At 39.8% G+C, this 25,763-nt stretch overlaps 1 protein-coding gene across 3 annotated transcripts in view; it reads right to left on the bottom strand.

Moving 5' to 3' along the window:
- Positions 1–1,106: 1,106 nt before the first annotated feature.
- TTC6 (tetratricopeptide repeat domain 6) overlaps positions 1,107–25,763 on the bottom strand; it is a 201,418-nt gene continuing 176,761 nt past the window's right edge. For 2 of the 3 annotated variants that reach the window (XM_060175452.1, XM_060175453.1), the window contains exons 26-32: positions 23,244–23,363; positions 20,480–20,553; positions 14,268–14,478; positions 10,723–10,875; positions 8,566–8,736; positions 3,055–3,280; positions 1,107–1,380 (exon numbers count right to left, since the gene is read on the bottom strand). In XM_060175452.1, coding sequence (XP_060031435.1) covers positions 1,244–1,380; positions 3,055–3,280; positions 8,566–8,736; positions 10,723–10,875; positions 14,268–14,478; positions 20,480–20,553; positions 23,244–23,363 — 1,092 coding nt within the window. In that variant the 3' untranslated portion in view covers positions 1,107–1,243. Of the gene's footprint in view, positions 1,381–3,054; positions 3,281–8,565; positions 8,737–10,722; positions 10,876–14,267; positions 14,479–20,479; positions 20,554–23,243; positions 23,364–24,489; positions 25,127–25,763 lie in introns of those variants that run through there. The other variant, XM_060175454.1, reaches the window with a different exon arrangement.

The following is a 25,763-nucleotide window of genomic DNA, read 5'->3' as shown; positions in this document are numbered from 1 at the left end:
TGTTGTCACTAGGGTTATTCACTAGGGTTGTTGCTGGGACTTGGTGCCTGCATGACAAATCTACTTGCTCCTGGTGGCCATTTGTCTCTCTCTCTCTCTCTCTCTCTCTCTCCTTTTTCCTTTGGTGAAGACAGAAATAAAGAGAGTGGAAAGAGAGGGAAAGAGAAAGAATGACATGAACTTGCAAAAAAAAAAAGAAGAAGAAAAAGAAGAACTGAGGCAAACACTGTTCCTAAGACTTAGTAAGAACGCTGATGATTATCTTTAGGAGGTAAGAGGGTGAGGACACAGAGCTATACAGTGGGTGTGTTATGGAACTACACTCTGTAATCTCCCAATCTTATAAAACACTATTAATAACAAAGTTTTAAAAGACGAAAAAGAGGAGGAGGAGAGTAAGCCTCATTGGAAGAGTACAAGTGCCAAGGAAATTTACTGGACCTCAGTTTTTTACTGTCACCAGCTCTGTATTGATTGTTTTCAACAGATATACTCTACGATACATTATGTGTAGTTAAGCCCATGTCCCATTTTCTACAATGATATAATCCTATTTCAAAAGGAAACATTTATCTTTAAAGAAAACATTCTGTCATTACTCCTTAAGAAAGATCCCCATGGGAGCCAGGCAGCGGCGCACTGGTTCTTCTTCTTCTAGCGTTTGCCCTTCCGTAGCCAGTCAGCAGCGTCAGGTTGAGCCTGATGTCAAGTTTCGAGACCTCCTTTGAATCTGGAGAGGTGGCAGTCGTTGACTATGTGGGTCATAGTCTGTCTGGAGCCGCAGGGGCAGTTCGGGTCGTCTCTGGCTCCCCAGCGATGGACTGGTTAAGCGTGCACACAACAGTGTGTAAGGGGGGAAGCTTCACAAGTGGTGAAGCAGAGCTGCCATGTATTTCTGTCTCTCTCCCTCTCTATCTTCTCCTCCACACTCAGCGTCTCTCTGTCTCTATCAATAATAAAATAGATAAATAAAAATTTAAAAAATAAAAAAGAAAGATGCCCGTGTAAATTCCACACTCTACAAAGAAAGTCAGTTGTCAGCAGTTATACCAAAAATGCTGAAAATGATCCCAAACATCGAGTAAATAGCATGCAACACAAGCGTTATTTTGTTTGTTTTTTAATGCACTAAAAAGGTTTTTAAGGACGAAGTACCAATGTAATGAACACAGTAATGAAGGGAGCTCAACTTCTGCATACTGCAATTCAGTTTCTAGAAGCTGGATAAACCACAGTCATGGAGTCATATAGCTGGGGCATGGTCTTGAAGGTCAAGTGCTTGGTTGTAATCGTCCATAGCTTCCTCCATAAGGCCTAGTTTAACCCGAACTTCTGCTCTAAGATTATATACAAGAGCATCATCTGGGTTCAAAGACAGGACTGGAAAAGAAAGACATTTTAATATTTGTTTTAAAATATCCATTTTATGATAAGAATTTTAATATGACTTATTTGAAAATATTTTTTATCATTTTATTATCTATTTATTATGCAAAGGAGACAAATTGAGAGGGGAGGGGAAGACAGAAAGGGAAAGACACAGAGAGACACCTAGATCCCCGTTTCACCACTTGTGAAGCTTTCCTCCTGCAGATGGGGACCAGAGGCTTGAACCCCAGTCCTTCCACACTGCAATGTGAGTGTTTAACCAGGTACACCACTTCCTGGCCTTAAAAATAGTTTCTTAAAAGCTACCTAAGTACTTGATTAAATGACAAATTTGAATCTCCCTAAGAAAACTAACTTGAAACACAGTACAGTGTTTTTCATTGGAAGGCTATCTCTTGGGGCCAGGTGGTGGTGCACCTGATTGAGCACACATGTTACAATTCACAAGGACCTTGGTTCAAGGCCCCAGTCCCCACCTGCAGGGGGAAAGCTTTGCAAGTGGTGAAGGTGTCTCTCTTTTCCTTTCACTCTCTATCTCCCCCTTCCCTCTCTATTTCTAGTTGTCTCTATGCAGTAAATAAAGATAATTTTTAAAAAATTATAAAAAGAGAAAGGCTATCTTCTTTTTTTTAATATTTATTTATTTACTCCCTTTTGTTGCCCTTGTTTTATTGATGTCATTGTTGTTGGTTAGGACAGAGAGAAATGGAGAAAGGAGGGGAAGACAGAGAGGAAGAGAGAAAGACAGACACCTGCAGACCTGCTTCACCGCCTGTGAAGCAACTCCCCTGCAGGTGGGGAGCTGGGGCCTAGAACTGGGATCCTTACGCCAGGCCTTGCGCTTTGCGCTTTGTGATGACCTGTGCTTAACCCACTGCGCTACCGCCCGACTCCCCTGAAAGGCTATCTTCTATGTGCGTGTGGTTACCAAAGTTTAGGCTAAAATATTCCATGGGATCTTTATTGGTTACATTAAATCTATACTCTGAAAAGCATTGATTCTTGGGGCTGGTAGGTAGTCCACCTAGTAGAGCTCACTAAAACTCAGGTTCAAACCCCAGCAAGTCACCACATGGCAGCACCAAGCAAACAGAACCCTTAGTCTTTGTGAGTCATCGCTCACAAGTAGTGATATGATGTCTCTATTTCTCTCTCCCTCTCTATCTTTCACCCTTTATCTGGGAGGAGAACATGAGTCCACAGGAAAAGTGGAGTTATACAGGCATGAAGCCCCAGTGAAATCTGGTGAAGAGAAAAAAAAAAAAAAAAAGGAGAAGGAAAAGGAGGAGGAGAAGAGAGGAAGAAGGAAAAATTAATTCTTATTAAAGTTTATCTAGACAAATAGATCTCATGATGTTCTTCTGGCATCTAAAAGCAAACACATCTCCACCTACAGGGAGAAAATTTCACGAGGGGAAGCAGGGCTCCAGGTGTCTCTCTCAGTCTCTTCCCCTCTCTCTCCCCCCCTCCCTCTCAATTTCTGGCTGTCTCTATCCAATAAATAAATGTAATAAAAATTTAAAGCAAAGAGAGAGGGAGAGGAAGTAGCCCTTTCATTTAAAAATAAAAATCAAAAAAAAAAAAAAAATAAAATAAAAATAAAAATCAAATATATATATGACAGAAGAAGTGACAGAAGAAAAAAAAAAAAGACCAAAAAAATACCTTTACTGAGGTCTTCCTCAGCTAGCTCATACTGTTTTAGGCAGCAGTGGAAGTATGCTCTGTTAAAATACACTGCAGACCAAAGGGGACAGCTTTCAACTATACATGCGAAATCTTTTTCTGCTTCTTCATATTTCTTCAGTATTGTATTTGCAATAGCTCGGTTCATGGTAGCACATTCATTTCCTGGCTCAAACTGTAAAGCTTTTGAGAAGTAGTCAATGGCCTGTAAAATATGAAGATAATGACACAGAATACATTTTAATCGGCAGCTAGATGGTGATTTGAAGCTCTTTTACTCTTAATGTAAAATGAAGGCTAGCAGCACACCGTGAGGAAGGGGAAGCATTTCATCTGAGACACAGCTGACAAAGAGCTGTGCTGTCAGGAGAATGGAAAAAGTGGGGCAGGGAGGTGAATGTGTTATCATGCGGAAGGACCCAGGTTCAAGCCCCTGGTCCCCACCTGTAGAGGGAAAGTGTTGCGAGTAGTGAAGCAGGGCTGCAGGTGTCTCTCTGTCTCTCTCCCACCCTAACTCCTTTCCTTTTTGATTTCTGGCTATCTCTGTCCAATAAATAAATAAATCTATCTTTTAAAAAAGAGAATGGAAAAATAAAATAAAATAAAAAGAGAATGAAAAAGTAACCATAAAGCGGACAGAAGTTAATCTGCCTTTGGTTCTAACCATGTGTCAGTTGTTCTGGAGACTATCAGAGATTTAAAAAAATTAATATTCTTTCATATAAAACTAAAGTATTTAAAAATTAAAGAAATCAAAAAAATGTTCAAAACAATGATCTAAAGGATGCCAAATAGGGATACAACTCAGCAATACTACAGAAAAGAAATTTTTAAAAGTTCTATAGCAAGCAGTGGATAAAATCATTTTACGGCAGCTGGGTGGTAGCACACTGGCTTAAGCACACATAGTAAGAAGTGCAAGGACGGGAGCAAAGATCCCAGTTCAAGCCCCCGGCTCCCAACCTACAGCGGGCCACTTCACAAGAAGTGAAGCATGTCTGCAGGTGTCTATCTTTCTTTCTTCCTCTCTTTCTCCTTCTTCTCTCTCCATTTCTCTCTATCCTATCCAAAAAAATCAAAAACTGGCCACAGGAGCAGTGGATTTGTAGTGCAGGCACTGAGCCCCAGCAATAACCCTGGATGCAATAAACAAATAAATAAACAAGCAAATATCATTTTACCAAGGGCTATGGAAATAGCTCAACTTGAAACAAATTATTTGTATGTTTGAGGCCCCAGTAGTCCCATGTTCAATCCCCAGCACCACCATACACTGGAGCTGAGCAGTGCCCTGGTCCTGCCCCTTGAAAATAAATAAATAAATAAATGAATACACTTTTTGATAAATACAAAAATCAACTTTTTAAGAAGATAGAAGACTCTAGATTATTCACAATTTGTCATTACGCTGGAAGGAGTCCTCTAAAAGTATGATCTATAGACTAGCATTGGGATCATGATAAAAAAAATAATTTGAAAACTCCTTTATAAAAGTCTCCTTATAGGGAGTCGGGCGGTAGCGCAGCGGGTTAAGCGCAGGTGGCGCAAAGTGCAAGGACTGGCGTAATGATCCCGGTTCAAGCCCCCGGCTCCCCACCTGCAGGGGGGTCACCTCACAAGTGGTGAAGCTGGTCTGAGGTGTCTATCTTTCTCTCCCCCTCTCTGTCTTCCCCTCCTCTCTCCATTTCTCTCTGTCCTATCCAACAACAAAAATAAAAAAAAGAAAAACAAGGGCAACAAAAGGGAATAAATAAATAAACATATATTAAAAAAAAAAAGTCTCCTTATAGACATGAGCTAGGTATGTCTACATATATGTCAGCCAGCGCTTATTTTTTTGAGCTTTTAGTCCACATAACACCAGTTGTTAAAACTGGACATTTTTTTATAAGTGTATTAGAACTCAACTGGGCTGATCACTATGACTCCTGACTCATTTCAGCTTATCCGAATATCAGCGTTCTCTGTACTAAGGATGACATCTTTCTGAGCAAAATCACGAGAGGCATCTTCCTTTGGCTCACTTCTTTCTCCTTTTTTTTAAAATTTTTTAATATTTATTTATTTATTCCCTTTTGTTGCCCTTGTTGTTTTTTATTGTTGTAGTTATTATTGATATCGTTGTTGTTGGATAGGACAGAGAGAAATGGAAAGAGGAGGAAAAGACAGAAGGGAGAGAGAAAGATAGACACCTGTAGACCTGCTTCACCGTCTGTGATGCGACTCCCCTGCAGGTGGGGAGCCGGGGCCTCGAACTAGGATCCTTACGCCAGTCCCTGCGCTTTGCGCGACATGCGCTTAACCCGCTGCGCTCCTGCCCGACTCTCTCACTTCCTTCTTCTAATCAGTCATCTCATCGTGGCAGTTTTATTAATTTTCCCTTCAGATGTGCCCCCTCCCCGCTCCCTTTATTATGTGCCTTCCCTGGCAACCTAGGTTTAGCTGAGTTAAATTTCTCTCAAGTTTGAACATGCCTCTTAACAGCTTGTTAGTGAAGAGGCTGGTTGACCTCAGTGGTGAAGCCCAACGCCGCTGGCACAGAGCATTTCGGCAAAGGTACAATTGCGTAAGGCATAAGTGAGGTTGTTGTCGCTAGAGTGAATGCTTTCTCAGGCTGACAAGCCAGGATACCATTACCTTAAACTTTACCAGTCTGGGACTATGGGGTCGCAACATTTCACTGCACTGTGAAATGAGCTAATGAGATTAAAGACTGAAGGAGGAGGAGGAGGAAGAGGAGGAAGAGGACGTGGAAGGCCCAGGCCCAGGGTAATTTTCTGTTTTCATACATGTTTAGGATTTAAAAGAGAGGGGAAACTACCCATTTCCACTTATTGGTCTTTGTTAACTCTCTTGGCATCATGAGTGAAACTATCTGCAAGCATTTTGAAAGCGTAAGTGGTTTGCTGTTTGCTATTTATTTGTTTAAAAAATAAAATAAAAGAGTCTCAGATAACAGGTGTTTTGGAAGTTATGGCATGGAAATGGAGTTGAATGAGAAAAAATATTTTAAGAATCTTAAATTATAAGGCTTCAAGGCAAGATAATAGATATCGTGGGAAGCTATACAAATGTAGAAGAGAAATATGCAAAGGGCAAAGGAAACAGTAAAAGAAACTGAAAGCTAAATTTTGAGGTCAAATTGGCATATAAAGTCAAAGGAGACATAATATCCATAGTTGGCATGCCCAGTGGTGGGGAAAGAGAAGTCAAAACAGTGAGACCAAAAGGCATCATACACTACATTCAACAGAATCTTCTGAAATATACACACTGAAAACACATTGCACTTGATAAATTTGACACCCCCCACCATGGTCAACTCGAAAACAAATCTTCGTATAACATTTTCCCCTTTATTGGGGGGATTAATGGTTTACAGTCAATAGTAAAATACAGTAACATTTCAAATGTATAACATTTTTTAGTTTTCCACATTGGTAAAACATTTTATTTAATTTTTTTGTTATCTTAGCAAAAATAAATAACCAATAAAAATACAAAACAGAAGTCAGATCTGCATGAAACTTCTTGAAGTCAACATGAACCAGGAAAGAGTAAAACATTTACAAGATACGCCACAAAAGAAGAGAATTTAACAGCCAGACAAGTTGCCAATATAAAGAGCAAGCAAATCCTTATTAACATGAAGGGGAAAAAAAATCAAGAAATAGTATTCTTACAAGTCTTTTCTTGGGACTCCACTACTGGCAGTCTAATTACAATCAAGAAATGATTGGTTAGCCAAAAAGCTTTTGCAAAATGACTGGTCCTGAGAATTGAATATATGTAACTGAAGAACAAAGACTAAAATTTAGACAAGGATATCAAAGTCAGATGCAAGCATTAAATTCTTTTATTTATTTATTTATTTTTGCCTTTTGTTGCCCTTGTCTTTTTATTGTTGTTATAGTTATTATTGTTGTTATTGATGTCGTCATTGTTAGATAGGACAAAGAGAAATGGAGAGAGGAGGGGAAGACAGAGAAGGTGAGAGAAAGACACCTGCAGACCTGCTTCACTGCCATTTCTCTCTGTCCTATCCAGCAACAACGATATCAATAATAACTACAACAATAAAAAAACAACAAGGGCAACAAAAGGGAATAAATAAATAAATAAATAAATATTAAAAAATTTTAAAAAAAGGAGAAAGAAGTGAGCCAAAGGAAGATGCCTCTCATGATGTTGCTCAGAAAGATGTCATCCTTAGTACAGAGAACGCTGATATTCGGATAAGCTGAAATGAGTCAGGAGTCATAGCGATCAACCCAATTGAGTTCTAATACATTTATAAAAAAATGTCCAATTTTAACAACTGGTGTTATGTGAACTAAAAGCTCAAAAAAATAAGTGCTGGCTGACATATATGTAGACATACCTAGCTCATGTCTATAAGGAGGCTTTTATAAAGGAATTTCCAAATTATTTTTTTTATCATGATCCCAATGCTAGTCATTGTTGGCGGCACACCGGTTGAGCACATGCTACTATGGGCAAAGGACCTGGGTTCAGCCCCCACTACCCACCTGCCAAAGGGAAGCTTCACAAGCCATGAATTAGAGCTACAGGCATCTATTTTTCTCTCTCGTTTTCCTCCCCCTCACCTCTCGATTTCTCTCTGTCCTATCTAGTAAAAAAGAAAAAACTTAAGCTAGTTAAGCGCACGTGGTGCGAAGCGCAAGGACCTGCATAAGAATCCCTGGTGCGAAGCGCAAGGACTGGCATAAGGATCCCTGGTGCGAAGCACAAGGACCGGCATAAGGATCCCAGTTCGAGCCCCCGACTCCCCACCTGCAGGAGAGCCACTTCACAGGCGGTGAAGCAGGTCTGCAGGTGTCTATCTTTCTCTCTCCTTCTCTATCTTCCCCTCCTCTCTCCATTCCTCTCTGTCCTAACGACGGCATCAATAGCAACAACAATAATAACTACAATAAAAATTGGAAAAACAACAACGGCAACAAAAGGGAAAATTTTAAAAAATTAAGCTAATAACCTGCCACTTTTTTTTCAGTCATTATGAAAGGAAGTTCAAAAAGAGCAAGGTGCCATAAAATGAGAAACGACAAAGAGCACTACAGTTTAGCAAAGTTAGAAATCCAGATAAATCACATAATCTTTCCATGAAAGAAGTTCTTGTCTGAGGTTCAGCTACAGGGGAGCATAGCCCCACCCCCCACCCCCAATCAGGTTCAGAAAGAGGAACAGTGGAGAGCAGCCCAGCTGTGGACACTTGATGGGAAGTCTGAAAGACCATTTACCCAACCTATGAGCTTGGTCGGTGGTAATAAGGAGAATAAATCCACAGAGATAGAAACATTATATCAACAAACATTCCTCTGAAAGAGAACATCACTGAAACAAAGAGGGAACGAATGATTGGCCTGAGACATAAGAACAGTTTTGAGACTACGAGCTAAACAAAGAAACCATTTAGTGCCAGAAACCATTTAGTGTCAAGAAGAAAATGTTCAGGAAAACTCACATTACCTGGGAAAATTGTCTGTGGTGAAAGTAGATATTTCCTGCATTGAAGTAAGCCAGGGAGTACGTGGGGTCTAGAGAAATGGCTGCTTGATAGTCCTTCATTGCATTCTGCTGTTGACCCATGAACTCGTGAATCACACCACGGTTTGTTAAGAATTCTGCTGTGGTATTGATCTGCAATACAATAGCATGAGCATTTAGCCATCTGGGAAGAGCATTTAGCTCCGATTTCATGTCTGCAAAATAAGTAAATAAATAAACGTTATGAAATCTGCTTGCGAGAAGCTAGTAATTTTATAGGGCAGGTGAAAGCCCATTTGAACAAATATTGGGTCTCAAGTCGGTTCTGTGTCGACACTTTGTGGATTTGGTTGCAGTCGGACAAAGAATCTTAGCACTTTAAAGGCTCAGCTCTTTTCCAAAGGACTAGACACAAGGGGGAAAGTTCATATGTTTAACCAGGTAAAGTTGGAAAATAAATGAGTTCAGTTTATTCATCCCAAGACAATGTAACTATCTCTCAGCTATTTCCTTTCTCACCTCAAATATTACAGTAAGTACCTGAATCTACAGTAAGATATCTAAAATCAAGAAGAAAAGATATTCTGTCACTGGCTTCAAAACTTGAGGTTTCTGTGTGTTGTTTCACTGCAGAAGAATCCAGGGATTTACACCGTTCCTTTTCCAAATCTGAAACATTGTTTTGTACTAATTTTTATTACAAATTAATATTACTGCCCTCATTCAACATAAATGGCACTTAACTGAAAAAGAATCAGCAATAATTAGGAATGTGATTTGTGAATGTTAGATGTACTTAGGTTATAAAATTGACTATAGTTCTAAAAATCACTTATAAAAAAGAAAACTGTTTTATTGTTACTCGTTTATTTTTTTCACCCCTCCCATCACCAAAGGCCTGTGTTCCCTTCCCCACCCCCATAGATAAGGACTATAGTTCTCCCACAGTCTTGGAGACATCTGACTTTTTTTTCACATTCATATAGTCAATTCTATAAGTTCCGAATATGAGTGTGAAACCATTCTGTGGTTGTCCTTCTCTTTGTAACTTGCTTCTCTGAGCATCGTCTTGTCCAATTCCATCCAATTTATCCCAAATCAATAGTGATGTTTTCACACAACATAAACAGCACTTACTGAAAGGAATCAACAGTAATTAGGAATTTGGTTTTTGAATGTTAGATGCCTATAGGTTCTAAAACTGACCATAGTTAACTCTTTGTTCAAAATCACTAGCTAAAAAAATAAGGGGGGGGGGGAGTCCAGCGATAGTGCCGTGGGTTATGCGCACATGGCGCAAAGAGCAAAAACCAGCGTAAAGATCCCTGTTCGAGCCCCAGCTCCCCATCTGCAGGGGAGTGGCTTCACAGGCGGTGAAGCAGGTCAGCAGGTGTCTATCTTTCTCTCCCCCTCTCTGTCTTCCTCGCATCTCTCCACTTCTCTCTGTCCTATCCAACAACAACATCAGTAACAACTACAACAATAAAACAAGGGCAACAAAAGGGAAAATAAATAAATAAATAAATAAATAAATAAATAAATAAATAAATAAATAAATAGAAAGAAAGAAAATAAAACTATTCTGTACAGCAAGTCACTTTAGTCAACAATTTGTTCGGCTTTATATCTTAACTCTTTTTCAGTCACTAGGTTCCAGACACTACCATGATGCCAACTGGACTTCCCTGGGCAGACAACCCCACCAATGTGTCCTGGAGCCCCACCTCTCCAGAGCCCTTCCCCACTAGGGACAGAGAGAATGGCTGGGAGTATGGATCGACCTGCCACACCCATGTTCAGTGGGGAAGCAATTACAGAAGCCAGACCTCCCACCTTCTGAATCCCACAATGACCTTGGGTCCATACTCCCAGAGGGATAAAGAATAGGAAAGCTATCAGGGGAGGGGATGGGATACAGGGTTCTGGTGGTGGGAACTGTGTAGAGCTATACCCCTCTTATCCTATGGTCTTATGAGTGTTTCCATTCTATGAATAAACATTTTTTTAAATAATAAAGTTATTAAAATTAAAAAATATTCAAGAACCTCCCCCAAAAAAGGTAACAAAGAGCTACTTATTTGATCACATTTATTGATAGTATTAGTTTATACTAGTAATGATACCTAAGTTTATTTTTACCTTTATGGCAGTATTAATATCCTGGACTGCAGCAAAAAAATCACCCATCTGAAGACAGACAACAGCTCTTCCTTCGTAGGCTAGGTAGTTCTTTGGATCAATTTCTATGGCAATTGTAAACTGATTCCAAGCTTTCTGGAATTTTCCCTGAATCTAAAACACCATTCACATTGAGGAGGAATTAGCCTATAACATGACATATGCTTGTGATTTCCATCTAATCAAATAAAATCTTTAATAAGGGTATACTTATATTTTCTAAAATGAAGGTATTTTAAACAAGGAAGTAGACTGTACCAGAGTGTATTAGTGCACTTGACTGATTTATACAACTAGGTATGTAGGCTGAAAGCATTTAGTTGTCAGCGTCTTTTATACCAATCTTGGATACTGGAACATCTTCACCACCATATGTTTTTAATAATCCCCACAGAGTTTACATTGACAGAGTTTACATGGACAGAAATTATAGTTATTTGCTGGGCACTAATCCTCAAGTTATACGTTAGCAGATGTGTGTGTGTGTGTGTGTGTGTGTGTGTAATAAATGAATGCATAAACTAATGATGTAAGACTTATTTTGCCAGTACCTGGAATCTTAGACACATCTAGACACATTCCTGGGAAAATATAGGTCAATCTAGCAAGCATCTGACTACATCAATCTTAGCACCACCTGAAAAGAAAGTTCAGGAGAGGGCCACAGGTAGTAGAATGACGTCAGAGTATTTTTCAGAGGTCAGCTGGTGACTAGGTATCTTATCACCGGAAGGCAGTGAGTGGTTAATTCAGCAAGGCCCCAGGTCTGCCCTTTATTCCCATTGACTCCTAAAATCAATTTGACTTAAGTCTGAGAGGCTGACTCACATTCATCAAACCCAGTGACTCTTACATACAAACCATAAGAAATGTTATCAGTGACTACCAAGATAACTAGACACTTCCTTTCCCAGAAGATCTACCCTCCCTGCGAGAATCAAACTGGTCATAACAAGTTTGTTTGACAAACAAGGAAACCGGCAGACTGAGATTTGATAAACTGCAAACAGCTTCACAACAGGATTATGACCGCCATCTGTCTCTGACAGCATCTGTTTTGTTCGCTCATTTATCCCTAGCGTTTGGCACACAGTAGGGGAATCTGTTAAGTATTTGTTGACGGTCATTCCCCTGAACAGTGTGTGAACGGGCCTCTAATTCTGCTCTCGGGTCCTTTCCTGTCCTGATTCAATTCCTCCTTGTGTTGATTTGCTTTTTGTTTCTTTTCCAGGTTAATTATACCTACTGGGATCTTCATAAAACATGAAGTGCCATTGCTCAGGTTAGTGTTGAATATTCATCTTTCCACTAGGCAGTAAAATCAGCAAGAAGACACAAGGTGATCCCTTCACCTCAGTGTTTCTAAGCCTAGAGCAGTCCCCGCCCCATATAGGTGCTCAGTAAGTGTCGGTTGGTTGCAAGGAAAGAGAAAGTTGACACATTATGGAGACTGCAGTCAGCCCTCACTACTTAGGGAATGAACCCTGCCTATTTCTTTTGCTTTCTTTATTTTGTTTATTGGATAAAAAGACAGTTGGAGATTGAGAGTGAAGGGGGAGATAGAGAGGGGCAGAGACAGAGAGACACCTGCAGCCCTGCTTCATCACTTGTGAAGCTTTCTCCCTGCAGGTCAGGTGGAGACTGAGGGCTAGAACCCAGGTCCTTGTACGTTGTAACAGGTGCACTCCACCTGATATGCCGCTGCACCCGCCCCGCTTCCTATTTCTTTAAATTGACTTTGAGGTTATCAGATAGATAGTGTAGTCTATGGCCAAGCACCCTGACATACTCAGTATCACCAAATCATCTAGTGCATGAACACCTCTGGAGTAAGTTAATGGTTTGGAGGACAGAGGAAGTACCAGGAAGGAGCCACATTGGGGAAAGCATATTCTCTGCATACCTGGGGGATCCTGACTTCAAGTCCCTACACCACATATGACAAAGCAGTGCTCTGATCTCTCTTGTGTAAAATCAATCAAGTCTTTAAAAAAAAAAAAAAAGACTTTGTAAAATACTACTCCTAGGTATGTATCCCAAGGACATGAAACCACTAGTTCAAAGGCATCCCTATGTTTCTGTGTATAGCTGCTTTATTCACAATTGCCAGGGAGAGGAAGCAACCTAAGTGACCATCAATAGACAACTGGATGAAGAAGTTATGGAGAATGTATTCAATAGCAAACTACACTGCAATTTAAAATAAAAAAAGACATTGTATCCTGCAGGAGAAAATAGATGTGCTTAGTGAAGTAGTGAGGAGTGAAAGCTACTACCAGATGGTTTCACGTGTATATGGAATATAGAAAATTGAAATTATGAACTTGCAAAAATAAAAAAAAATGATCAAACTGTTTCTAAGACTTTGAAAACCTATGCTGCGTATTAGGGGGACAGGGAAGGGGGCAAAGAAGGGTCATGTGAAACCATAAGCCTGTAATCTTAGAATGTTGTAAACCATTATTAAATCACTGATAATTTTTTTTTAATGAGTTCATTGATTTTGCAAAGGTCTGCTGTGATCCAACAAAGGCTAACTTTGTATTTACCTCTTAGGAGTTATTACTAGCTTAAGAGTGACTAATAAACTTTTGGGCATGCATCACTAGGACCACCAATGTCGGCAATCACCTCCAGTATCAGTACCTTTAGCTCAGCCATGTTCACTTATTTATAAATTTAAACATCAATTTTCAGGGCAGGACGTTCTGCAACTTAAAAATTTGACCACACATTCTGCAGGTTGTTTAAAATTTCAAATGTCAAAATGGATTTTTAAAAAAGGGTTATTTGGTATCTTTTCTTGGAAAATACCTTTAGAATTTCACACCAATCTGTTTTTTACTGGTACAAATTGGTATAAGCAACTTTGTGAACACAATAGTTCCTGGTCAAGAGTGTTCAAAAAAAGAAAAAATTGGGAATCGGGCAGTAGCACAGCGGCTTAAGCGCAAGTGGCACAAAGCGAAAAGACCAGCATAAGGATCCCGGTTCGAGCCCCAGGCTCCCCACCTGCAGGGGCGTCGCTTCACAGGCAGTGAAGCAGGTCTGCAGGTGTCTGTCTTTCTCTCCCCCTCTCTGTCTTCCCCTCCTCTCTCCATTTCTCTCTGTCCTATCCAACATCAATGACAGCAATAACAACAACAACAACCAAAAAAGGGGGGGGGGGGAACGGCCTCCAGGAGCAGTGGATTCCTAGTGCAGGCGGTAGGATAACCAGTGATAACCCTGGAGGCAAAAAAAAAAAAAAAAAAAATCAAACAGCTACTTATAAGTGTGTTGGGAGTGGGGAGGGCAGAGTGTACAGGCACAAAAGAAACTGGTTCAGAAGATCTGACCAGCACATCAGGCCCTGTGACTCATCTTCTGTTTGCTCCTGTTACTCTCCATACTAAAGTGAGAGGAGGGTAAAATGTTCTTAACCATCACCAATAAAAAATCAAATGCATTACTTCTCTTATTTAAAAGATGCTTCCGCAGCCCAGAACGTTGTCAGGTCATCTTACCTGCAAATTATAGCCTAAACTGATTCTGGCTTTTGAGTACGATGGATTAAAATGTAAAGCCTTCAGGAAGTCCTTCTGAGCTTGTTTCGTGGCTTTGTCATGATGGTATTCCATGTAAGAATTTCCCCGTCCAGTGAAAGCATCCAAAAACCATGGATTAATTTGAAGAGACTGGGAGAAAAAACTGACTGCTTCCTCAAACTCTCTAATTCTGAAAATACATGAAAATAAATATTGATGCTTCCTTATGGTGAGTTGTCAACTTGCTTTCCTCTATAAACCTGTTCATGCAGACTTGCGCCGACCCTCTCATTTTATTATCCATCACAAGAAGTAAAATGTGTAGTAAGGCCACGAAACTAAGGCATTCTGACACATTCTTTGAAGATTTGGGTGAAAGGAAAGAGGGAGGGAAGTGTCATGTTTATAGCAGAATGAGCTAAGATAATATTATAGAAATCTTTCTCAGAATTATAAAAGTTTTGGGGCCGGGTGGTGGCACACCTGGTTGAGCACACATGTTAAAATGCACAAGGACCTGAGTTCAAGCCCCCAGTCCCCATCTGCAGGGGGAATGCTTTGAGAGTGGTGAAGCAGTATTGCAGGTGTCTCTCTGTCTCCCTCTCCGTCATCCCTACCTTCTGAATTCTGGCTGTCTCTATCCAATAAATAAATAAAGATAATAAATTTTTTTTAAGAATTATAAAAGTCTGAATGGCATTCTGAACCTGTTTTCATAGTTATCAGTGTCAAATACAGAAAAGCAAGCTTATATATAATATGTAAATCAGATTAAAATAAATATATTCATATGTTATTTTGAGCTTCCTCAAAAAAATGAAAACTAAGATTTCAAAATATAGAAAAGTCTCCAGATCAAAAGATAACACATTTCACTGTGGCCTGCAGGAAGGGAGGGGAAAGAAGGGGGTGGCATTCTGTTTATTAATTTATGAATAATCTATAGTTATTTATGAATAAGCATAGTCATGAATAGCCCAGTTCCATCTGCGAGGGTAAGAGATGTGGAAGGAATTGAATGTTTGTTCATGGATACATGAAGTGAGTTCTGCATTACACATGCATATTTAATCATTTTATTTATCTCTGAACATGGAAGAGTATATAGTTTTTAAAAAAATGAGCTAGATTTGAGTTACTACTTTCTTAGCAGCTAAAGTGATTACTTCTTCACATGTTATTTCACTTACTCCTTCCAACAATTCTGTAAGCCAGTTGTAATTTTATTTTCTTTTATTAGGGGGCTAGTGGTTTGTAGAATAATCTTGAATATATAAGTACAGCCTCTCATCCCCCTTGGTAAGTGTCAAGGAGACATATTGGAACTCCAATGTCCTCTCATCCTGTCCCACTCCCTCTTTCCCAGAGTCCTCTGCTTTAATGCAAAGCAGTACACCCAGGCCAAGTTTTCCCTTAGTGTTCTTTAGTCTTAAGTTCCACCATGAAGACAATGAAAAATGTGGCAGGGTGCTGATGTTATATACATGCCCACTGAGACCTAAAGTGACAAGCAGCAATTGTCACAATAGAAATATGTATTAGGGACCAGGTGGTGGTGCACCTAGTTGAACGCACATGTTACAGTACACAAGGCCCCAGGTTCGAGCCCCTGTTCCCCATCTACAAGGGGAAAGCTTTTTGAGTGGTGAAGCAGGGCTGCAAGTGTCTTTCTCCCTCTCTGTCTCCCCTCCCCTCTCAATTCCTGTCTTTCTCTATCCAATAAATAAAGATAATACATTTTTTTATTTTTAAAAAAAGGAAATGTATATGAAGTTAGTTTTTCTTGAAATGTGTTTGAATAAACCTAAAACAATGTGACTGCCGATTGAACACATGTGATTCTCTATGGATTGTGTGCTAAGTTTGCATGCTACTCCATAGACACAAAAGAACCACAGCATTTCCCTGAATCAATGACGTTACGTGACCAGATGTGCTCTACTGAGTAGTCCAAATAAATCATAAATACCTCCCTCAGAGGAGGAATGTGACTTGCAGCATTAAGGATTAGAAAATGTTTCATTCAAATGAAGAACTGGGAAATATTCGCGCCAACTTAAAAATAAAAATGACAGGATATATGATTCTCAGTGATCAACCTCTTACTTGGCATGTTGTTTTCAAGATTCAGAGGTGACTTTCTCAAAGAGATCTAAAAATGGACTCTATCCTAACTAACACTCTTGGTGACCAAATTGAGCAACAAGTAGGATGCTCAGCCTATGGGAGACTGTCTCCTAGCAACCACAAGAGTGAGAACCAGCCATGTACAAAGGCACACTTCAAACGTCTAGCAACCCCATGAGTTCAAAGATCAAAGCCCTAAAATTTAAGGATTTATCCCCTTTTTTAAATTCCCAAGTGTGAAAATATTTACTCTCTTCACTGTGAGATGCCGATGGTGAATCCCAATATTTACAAACCACGCAGCACTAGCGTATGTTAGCGCTCGCCTTGGATAGCAAAAGATGTGTTTCCTGAAATAAATACAGGCAATCGCTACACAATTCTTATTTTTAAACTCAGTAAAACTGGGTAAAACCCCAAACACATGGACCCAGGACTGTGAGTTATCAGGGCTTTACTGTTGATTTAAATTCTACCTTTTTATTAAAGGACAATAGAGATTCTGGTCGGCTGATGAAAGTTGGATATTTGGAATTGCAAAGCAGTAGCAGCTTAAGGAGGCTCTGTGATAGCTGCCCAGTGATTACATTTCATAACGGAGATCAGGAACTGACACACAGGGAAATTTACTGACTCTAATGGCTGCTAAACATAGGGAAAAAACAGAGAGAAGTTTGGGACTCCGTTTTGAAGAAAATGCAATGACCTTACATGTTTTTCTTCTGCACTCACCCAACAAGACAAATTCATTGTTCACAGTTATCCCATCTCTTTCAAAGAATGGCAGTCACTAAAAGAGATGGGTTGTGCAAAGCCCTCTGAATTGAAAGAAACAACTGCATAACGATGTTTTGCTCTCTTTATAAAACTAAAGGCTCAATACCACTTTAGGCTTTTAACCCAAAGACACCGTCACAAGTCCCAGTCACTATAGAACAGTACTATATTCGTCATTTTAAAAACTTTTAATGCTTGCAGAGAAATATAGCTATACTATTTACATTCTAAATGGGAGATAAAGAAAGCCAGTTTCCTATATAATGAGCATTTTATCCTAGACTTTGAATCACGTATTTGTGAGTCTAAGGCACTACCCGGTTTTCTTTCCAGTTAGCAGCTGCTATTTCTCTCATAAAAATGAACGCCGTGAAAAAGAAGAATGACATAAACTGCTGCCTTCCCAAATACACCTTCTTCTACATTGAAGTCTTGAAATCTCTAATTTATATGCTTTAAAAAAATTATACAGGGGTCAGGCGGTAGCACCGCAGGTTAAGTGCACGTGGCACCAAGTGCAAGGACCGGCGTAAGGATCCGGGTTGGAGCCCCAGGCTCCCCACCTGCAGGGGAGTCGCTTCACAAGCAGTGAAGCAGGACTGCAGGTGTCTATCTTTCTCTCCCCCTCTCTGTCTTCCCCTCCTCTCTTGATTTCTCTCTGTCCTATCCAACAACGAACAACATAAACAAAAACAATAATAACTACAATAAGGCTACAACAACAAGGACAACAAAAGGGAAAAAAAAGAAAATTAATAAAAAAAATTTAAATTATACAGACAGGAATTGAGAGGGAAGGGGAAGATAGAGACAGTGGCAGAGACACACTTGCAGCCCTGCTTCACCATTTGAGAAGCTTCCTCCCTGCAAGTGAGAAGAACCAGAGGCTTGAACCTGGGTCCTTGTACATTTTAACGTGTGCTCAATAGGTCATGCCACCACCCAGCCCCAATTTACACACTTTTCAAGGCAAAATGGCAGGGCTACAGAGAAACCTAACTAGGTAGTACATGCCTTGCCATATATGTGTCCAGGTTTGAACCCCGGCACAAGAAGGGAGGTTTTATGGCACTAGAGGACGTCATAATATATCCATGTTATAACCATATTTCTATATCCAAGAGCAGTGAAATCATGAAACCATGAAGCCCTAGCTCTGCAAAAAAAGTTATTATTTTTAAATATGAAATCAAAATGATGCAATGTAAATCTAGGATGTGAATGTATGTGTACACATGGGAGCATTTTCAAGCACAATATTGTCTCAGAATAAAGTTTTAACTGATCAGCTTCTAGGTTTTAATTATTTACTAGCTTTGCTTTAATTGATTTTGGGTTGAGAATTATGTTTTCATTTTGAGAGGAAGTGTGTTTTCTGATGCAAATTTTTCTTGACAATACTTTTTTTGTTTTTAATCAAATCACCCATATGCCATGAAAGAGACTCTTCTTTTTTTTATGAGGCATTAAGGAATGACACCAGGACTCATACAAGTAGAACAACACTGAGTAGATTCCCCAGGTCAAATATTCCTGGGGGGGGGGGGGTGAAGAGGGGATAAGCGCAAGGAGGAGGAAAGAGAGGTAAAGGGAGAGGAGACACCGCACAACACTGCCTCCTTATCCACTGAGTGTCCGTGTCATGTCAGATTTCCTAAGCAAAACCTTGAGCACAGCAGGGTGTGTGCTTTACTGGGTGAGCCATTATCTGGCCTCAGGAAATAGGCTTTTTTACTTTTTTCCAAAATGGAGACCCCAAATCTCATCTGCTACACTTCTGCCTTTAGGTTCCTGATTAGTAAACACTTTGTTCTGCTTTAAATCTTAATGTTTTTCAGCCACCAAGTTCCAGATGCTACCATGACACCAACATGACTTCCCTGGGCAGAGGACCTCACTGATGTGCCCTGGATCCCCACGTCTCCAGAGCCCCGCCCCATGAGGGAACCATAGGGACAAGCTGGGAGTAGGGATCAACCTGCTCAGTAGAGAAGCAATTACAGAAGCCAGATCTTCCACTTTCTGCACCCCATAGTGATCCTGGTTCCATACTCAAGAATAGGAAAGCTTTCAAGGGAGGGGATGGGATACAAAACTCTGGTGGTGGGAATTATGTAGAACTGTACCCCCTCTTATCCTATGGTCTTGTCGATATTTTTTATTTTTATCAATAGTTTTTTTTTAAGTAAACTTCATGCATTTAAATGCAACAGCCTAGCCACTATACTACCTCTCAGGGGACACACAACTTTGGAGGAGGGTACAATGATTTGGAAACACCATTTGGAGGTATAAAATTATACTCCTGGAGAGTTCTAATTTTGAAAAACACTGTCAAATCACTAATAAAATGTGGGGAAAAATAAAAACTGGTCAGAAAAGCAAAGAGAACACACACACACATGTTAGTTTCAGCTGGAGGAGACAGAATTATGATTATGCAAAATAAATCTATTCCTTAGACTCCATCCTTGGCACCACTCAAAGCCAGAACTGAGCAGTGCTCTGGCATAACTAACTAACTAACTAACTAACTAACTAGATAGAAAGTATCAAAGCAATACACAGGAGACGCACATGTTGATGTCAAGGATGCACACCTACGACTTATGTTATAAGCAGTGTTGCCTCAGTTTCAGATTATAAGGTAGTTTCATTTCTGTCAACTTGATTTTATTTTTCAATATTTCAAGCAATGTATGATTTAATTCTGCATATTGCAAAAGTCATTTCCAAAGGAGTGAAAGGGCTGGAAGTAAATTATTACCATCTGTCCTTCAGCCTGGTGGCTGGACTGAAAAAAGTTTATCAGAAACCAGAGCGTGAGACTAGGAAGGTAGCATGATGATTAGGGGGGGAAAAAAAAAACCTTCATGCCAGAGGTTCTAAGGTCTCAAGTTCAATTCTTAGCATTATCATCAGCCAGAGCTGAGCAATGCTCAAGTTAACAATAATAGTAACAATAAACTTTTTTTTTTTTTTGCAACCCAGGAGAGGGTACAGTGGCTAACATGTTAACCTACATGAATGAGATCAAGGTCTTAAATTTGATCTCCAGTATCACACAGACAAGAGGGATGCTCTGGTTCTATCTCTCTCTCCCTTCAAATAAATAAATCTTTTAAATATTGGGCAAAAAAAGGCAGAGGGAGCTAAGGACACATTCAGTGTGTCCCCCATTCCTCTGCAGAAGTTCTGCAAACCCCCCCCCCCCTGCTTGGATGGCTTTTTCCTCCCTCTCTCTGCCGTCTGACTTGCTTGCCCTTGAGCGTAGCCGCACTCCTTACCTGTGATGACACAAGGCGGTAGCCTGGCAGAGGTCCACATCAGTACCGTTCACCAGTGCGGCTTGTTTAAAATCCTAGAAAGGTTTTGACAAATAGCTGTGAATGTGCAGCATCATCTTTTGTGCTTTCTTGAGCCTCCTTACTTCACTTCTACTATGAATACACCTAACGCTCCAAGCATGGAAATGCATATCTTCGTCCGGTTGGGGAGACAGCATGATGAAGATGCATATAACTTTAGTGCCTGAGGCTCTGGGGTCTCAGGTTCAATCCCCAGCAACACTGTAATTCAGAACTGAGCAGTGTTCTGATAAATAAATATAAAAATTGTAAGGGTAAAAAATATATATACATCTCCCCAAGACTTTCTTTTTCTATTTTAGTATCACATCTACTGGAAATGGCTGGAGCAGACACACACACACACACATTTATAAGCTTGGAGTGAGACCTGAGTAAATCTTGCCCTGGTACTTCCTTGTTAGAAGACTTTATTTAGGGGCCGGGTGGTGGTGCAACTGATTGAGCCCACATGTTACAGTGCACAAGGACCCAGGTTCGAGCCCCCAGCCCCACCTTCAGGGGGAAAGCTTTGCAAGTGGTGAAACAGTGTTGCAGGTGTGTCTCTCCCTCTCTATCACCCCTTCCCTCTCAATTTCTGGCTGTCTCTATCTAATAAATAAAGACAGTCATAAAACTTTTTAAAAAGACTTTCTCCTCTATATGATCTATAAGTTACAAGTATAAGTTAAGCAGCATTGTTTCAATATATGGTGTGTAATAGCCATGCAGTTAATAAATTTAATGCCATTATTAAATACTAAATAAGTACTTACTTGCTAGAAAATCCAGGCCTGGCAAAATCTCATATTCCTCAACAGCATACTAGGGTTTCACAGCCCCATGCCCTTACTTAGCTTCACTGTCTCTCTTTTTTTTTTTTTTAATTATTATCTTTATTTACTTGTTGGATAGAGACAGACAGAGATTGAGAGGGAAGAGGGAGATGGAGAGGGAGAGAGACAGAAACACCTGAAGACCTGTTTCACCACTGAAATGCAAAGATTTCCCCCTGCAGGCGAAGACCAGGGACTCGAACCTGGGTCCTTGTGCCTTGTAACATGTGCTCTCAACCAGGTGAGCCACCACCCAGCCCTTAGCCTCACTGTCTACCAAGCACTGTGACCCAGACTTCCACAGCTATCTTTGGTTATTTGAATATTTTCAGTATCACTAAAACCTGAAGAAGTTCAACCCGCGAACGTCTTCAAGGATAAAGACTAGGAAGAACTCCCCTACGTAATGGCAAATGTGGTTTCTCAGAAATGAAACTATTAGCCTTTCCAGGGTAGTAGCTCAGGGAATTGTGTGTCTGAGGGTCCTGGCTCAGTTCCTGGTGCTGAAATACATGCACTGGGAAGGCACCTTGGCCTGTCTCTCTCACGTGAACATCTCTCTACCTCATATAAAGTAAATGAAATAAATCTTAGAAAGACTGCTTTTTTGCCTTACATCACTCTAAGTTCCAAAGCCAATTTAAAGTATACAAAAAAAAAAAAAATTAAAAGGGGGCTGAGAGGTGGCATACCTGGTTAAGCGCACATATTACCAGGAGCAAGGACCCGGGTTCAAGGCCCCCGCTCCCCACTTGCAGGGGAGAAGCTTCACAAGTGGTGAGGCAGGTCTCTCCTTTGCTATCTCCCCATCCTCTCTCAATTTCCCTCTGTCCTATCTAATAAAAATTAGGAAAGGAAAAAATGGCCACCCAGAGCAGTGGATTCATAGTGCCAGCAAGGAGCCCCAACCATAACCCTGTTGGCAATAAAAAAAATTTTAAAAAAGAAAAAAAGAAGGTGCACTGTATTAATTATTCCATAAAGAAGTGCATTTTAAACCACTTGCTTCTTTTTCATATATATTTTATGTTATCTTTCATTCCAAGTCTGAGTGCCTGTTCCAACTAACTTAAAAGTCTATTTCCAGTAGTCTACTTGGAACAGCTGTATTCTGCCCCATGTGAAACACACCTGACATAGTTTAGCAGAAAATTCTGAATGACAAAGAGTCAACAGTGAACAAAGATGTAAATTATATGTAAATCAATTTGTCAGGGAATTGAGGTTTTGGTGATGAGGAAGTTGATAAGACACTTTTAAAATATTTTCTTTCTTTATTATTGGGTAGAGACAGAGAGAAATTGAGAGGGGAGGGGAGGGGAGAGAGAGAGATGAAGAGAGACAGGGAGACACCTGCAGCCCTGCTTCACCACTCATGAAGCTTTCCCCCTGCAGATGGGGCTTGAACCTGGGTCCTTGTGCACTGTAATATGTGCATTTAACCAGGTTCACCACCTCCTGGCCCTGATAAGATATTTCATCAAATCAAAATAGCATTTTTCTTATATACTGGTTATTTCCAATCAAAATCTATGCACATAATTGGATCAAAATGTGTATTAGTCTAACTGTATTAATGAATTAGTCTAATTGTATTAATGAATTAGTCTAATTGTATTAATTTGTATTAGTCTAATTGTATCAATCAAAAATTGTATTAGACTAGTTAGTTTAATTGTATTGATTACTTAGTCTAATTGTATTAATCAAAAATTGTATTAGTCTAAGTTAGCTTAATAATATTCTTGCTAAAGTATAGTCATTGTGTACTGATATTTCTAGTTACTACCAAAAAAAAAAAAAAAAACTTGTTCTTTGGTTTTTCAAAAGCAAATGTGTGAAGTCAAATAGGCTCATTTTTTTATTACCTCTAATGCATAACCGTATTGTTTAAGTTCTGTATAGATGAGCGCACGGTTAACAAAGGTGTTGAATGTCACATTTTTTTCAGCGTCAAGAAGCAACACAATTCCATAGTCTTTTAATGCCTAGGGAGAAAATAACCACTTAGAGCCTAGATAAAACTCTTTAGATCCTTACCACTCCAACCCTGCACAAAAATATGTTTATGCCCAAATTAAAACCTCACAATTAACTCCCCTATTTTGACTCATGACTCCTGGCCAAAAAAAAAATATATATATATATATCTTCTGTTATCTTTAAGGGTGTTCTTAATAAAATGTTAGAAATTCTGCGACTTTTTAACAAGTGTTGATCATGGTGGGTGTGTTTCAAATGCCATTTTATAAAGCATTTAAAGTAGTATACAGGTTGGCAGGGGAACTACAGCCACCTCCAGAATCAGTGGTCTCACCACTAAGCTTTGACGGTAAAGCGAAATACTTTATACCTTTTGAAATTTAAGTTATCACTTTAATTTCCATTGAGCATTTTATTGTTTTCCTCCTCAAAACCTAAGCACTATCAGGCAGAGTTTATTCATTTTGCTCACCACCGTAAAGGCAGCATGCTTGAACATTCAATAAACGTCCTCTGAATATCTCACCAGAGAACATAGATCTGAATAAAACTAACAAATAAACAAATGACTTCAAAATGTTGTGCTAGATATACTTACCCCCCCCCCCGACATTAGGCTAAGCTGGGAGATAATTAAGCAGAAACTCTTTTCTCCATTACTTTGATCTTTTTTCTTTTTCATTTGCTGAATAAACTAACTTTTACAGAGCATCTACTCTGTAGCAGGTACTGGAAGTCTCACAAATTTGGGCTGGAACTGATCTCTTAACTGTCTACTGAATGTGTTGTCTAAAGGAACCATAATGGGGGGGGGTGATGCACCTGATCAGGTGTACACAGTACTAAGTGCAAGGTGTAGTGCAGGCACTGAGTAACCCTGGAGGCAAAAAAATAATAATAATAATAATAATAATAAATTTTAAAAAACATATGGTTTGATCAGAAAAGGGCCACAATTTTGCCTGTAGCATATACTAGGTGAGAATGCAAATAAATAGTACATTCTGATATACCAATTGGTGCATATCTAGTGTTTCATTATTTCATTATGTCTAAAAGAGTTGAGAACTAGAGGTTCTATTGTACATTGTGGTGCGATTATAAATAAATATTACCAATGCTGTAAAAAAAATAATAATGCATACTGCTTTGAAAAAGGGAAACCTATTTTTTTTTTTTTACTTTCACATTTCACAGACACATATAATGTGAAACCTGTTAGATGCTTTGGAGATCCACTAAACAGCTGAATATGGGATTCAAGAGGAAACAAAAGCTGAGAGATGAGATTTTTATGAAGGTCAATGAAACAGGATTTATATCATGCCTCTGCTGTTATTACCAGCTTTCCAGTCTTGGGCAAGTTACTTACCACTAAGCCTCAGTTCCTCATCTGCAAAACTCAAGTAATAATTACTCTTATTATATTCAGGTCCTTAAATATCTTTTGATCACCTGGTAGGTAGTAAATTATTTAGCCCACTGCCTGTCACACAAGAGGCTCTAGGTCAATGGCAAGTGTTAACTATTTTTATTCATAAAGGGCAGTGGGAACCAAAATGCACTTTTGCTTAGCTTCTATGAAATCACGTGTTGGGAGAATGCCTAGGTGTCTCGTCTGAACACAGACACCTGGGTTTTTTGTGCTCTCCTAATGGCAAGAATGCTGAGAAACAGGTGCAGGCAGACACGGTCAGGAGGTGACACTATAAATTGACATCCGGTCCATATGCTGGAGGTCTGATGGCTTAACAAAGCCATCCCGGGACTGTTAACCAGAAGCAAACAAACCTGTGAACAGGGTTCACCTCCCTGTGTGACTTGGATACCTTTCTAGCCTCTCTCTCTGCTTCTATTTCCTCGTCTGTAAAATGAACTGACTGAGTGAAAGGCCCTGGGTACATGGCATTTCTAAAATAACCGGTATGGTATTCTTCTAGTTAGGTCTTTATTTCTATTTCAATGGTTTAGTTTTTTTTTTCCTTATTAGTTGGCTCTGTTACACATCAGCGATAACAAAAAATGGGAGGACCCTACCTCCACCCACCCCATTCTCTTCAGCTGCTGGGTTGCCCTTTTCTGGCAAAGGTGAAGCTAGGGAGGAAATCCTCAAAGCTACCTGCTATGCAAGTTAGTCGGATAAATGAGCTTTTCATTTGCTCCCTGGATCTTTATAACTCCTTTGTGGAAAAAAAAATTAATTATACATTTGTCAACATTTCTAGAGGGAACCTGACGGTCTTGTGACCAAGAATTAATTCCATATCCTCTGGGGGGGGGGGGAGTGGTGTTTCTCAACTTCCTTTTCACAGAAAGCACATTTCTAAATGTCTTCGATGGATTTAACTCCCCACAGCTCAGGTGGATTGGAGAGATGCCAGAGGGTAGGGGGACAGGTGGAATGA

Source organism: Erinaceus europaeus, chromosome 16 (genome assembly GCF_950295315.1).
Source record: "Erinaceus europaeus chromosome 16, mEriEur2.1, whole genome shotgun sequence".
Taxonomy (NCBI): domain Eukaryota; kingdom Metazoa; phylum Chordata; class Mammalia; order Eulipotyphla; family Erinaceidae; genus Erinaceus; species Erinaceus europaeus.
This window is presented reverse-complemented; position numbering and strand designations above follow the sequence as displayed.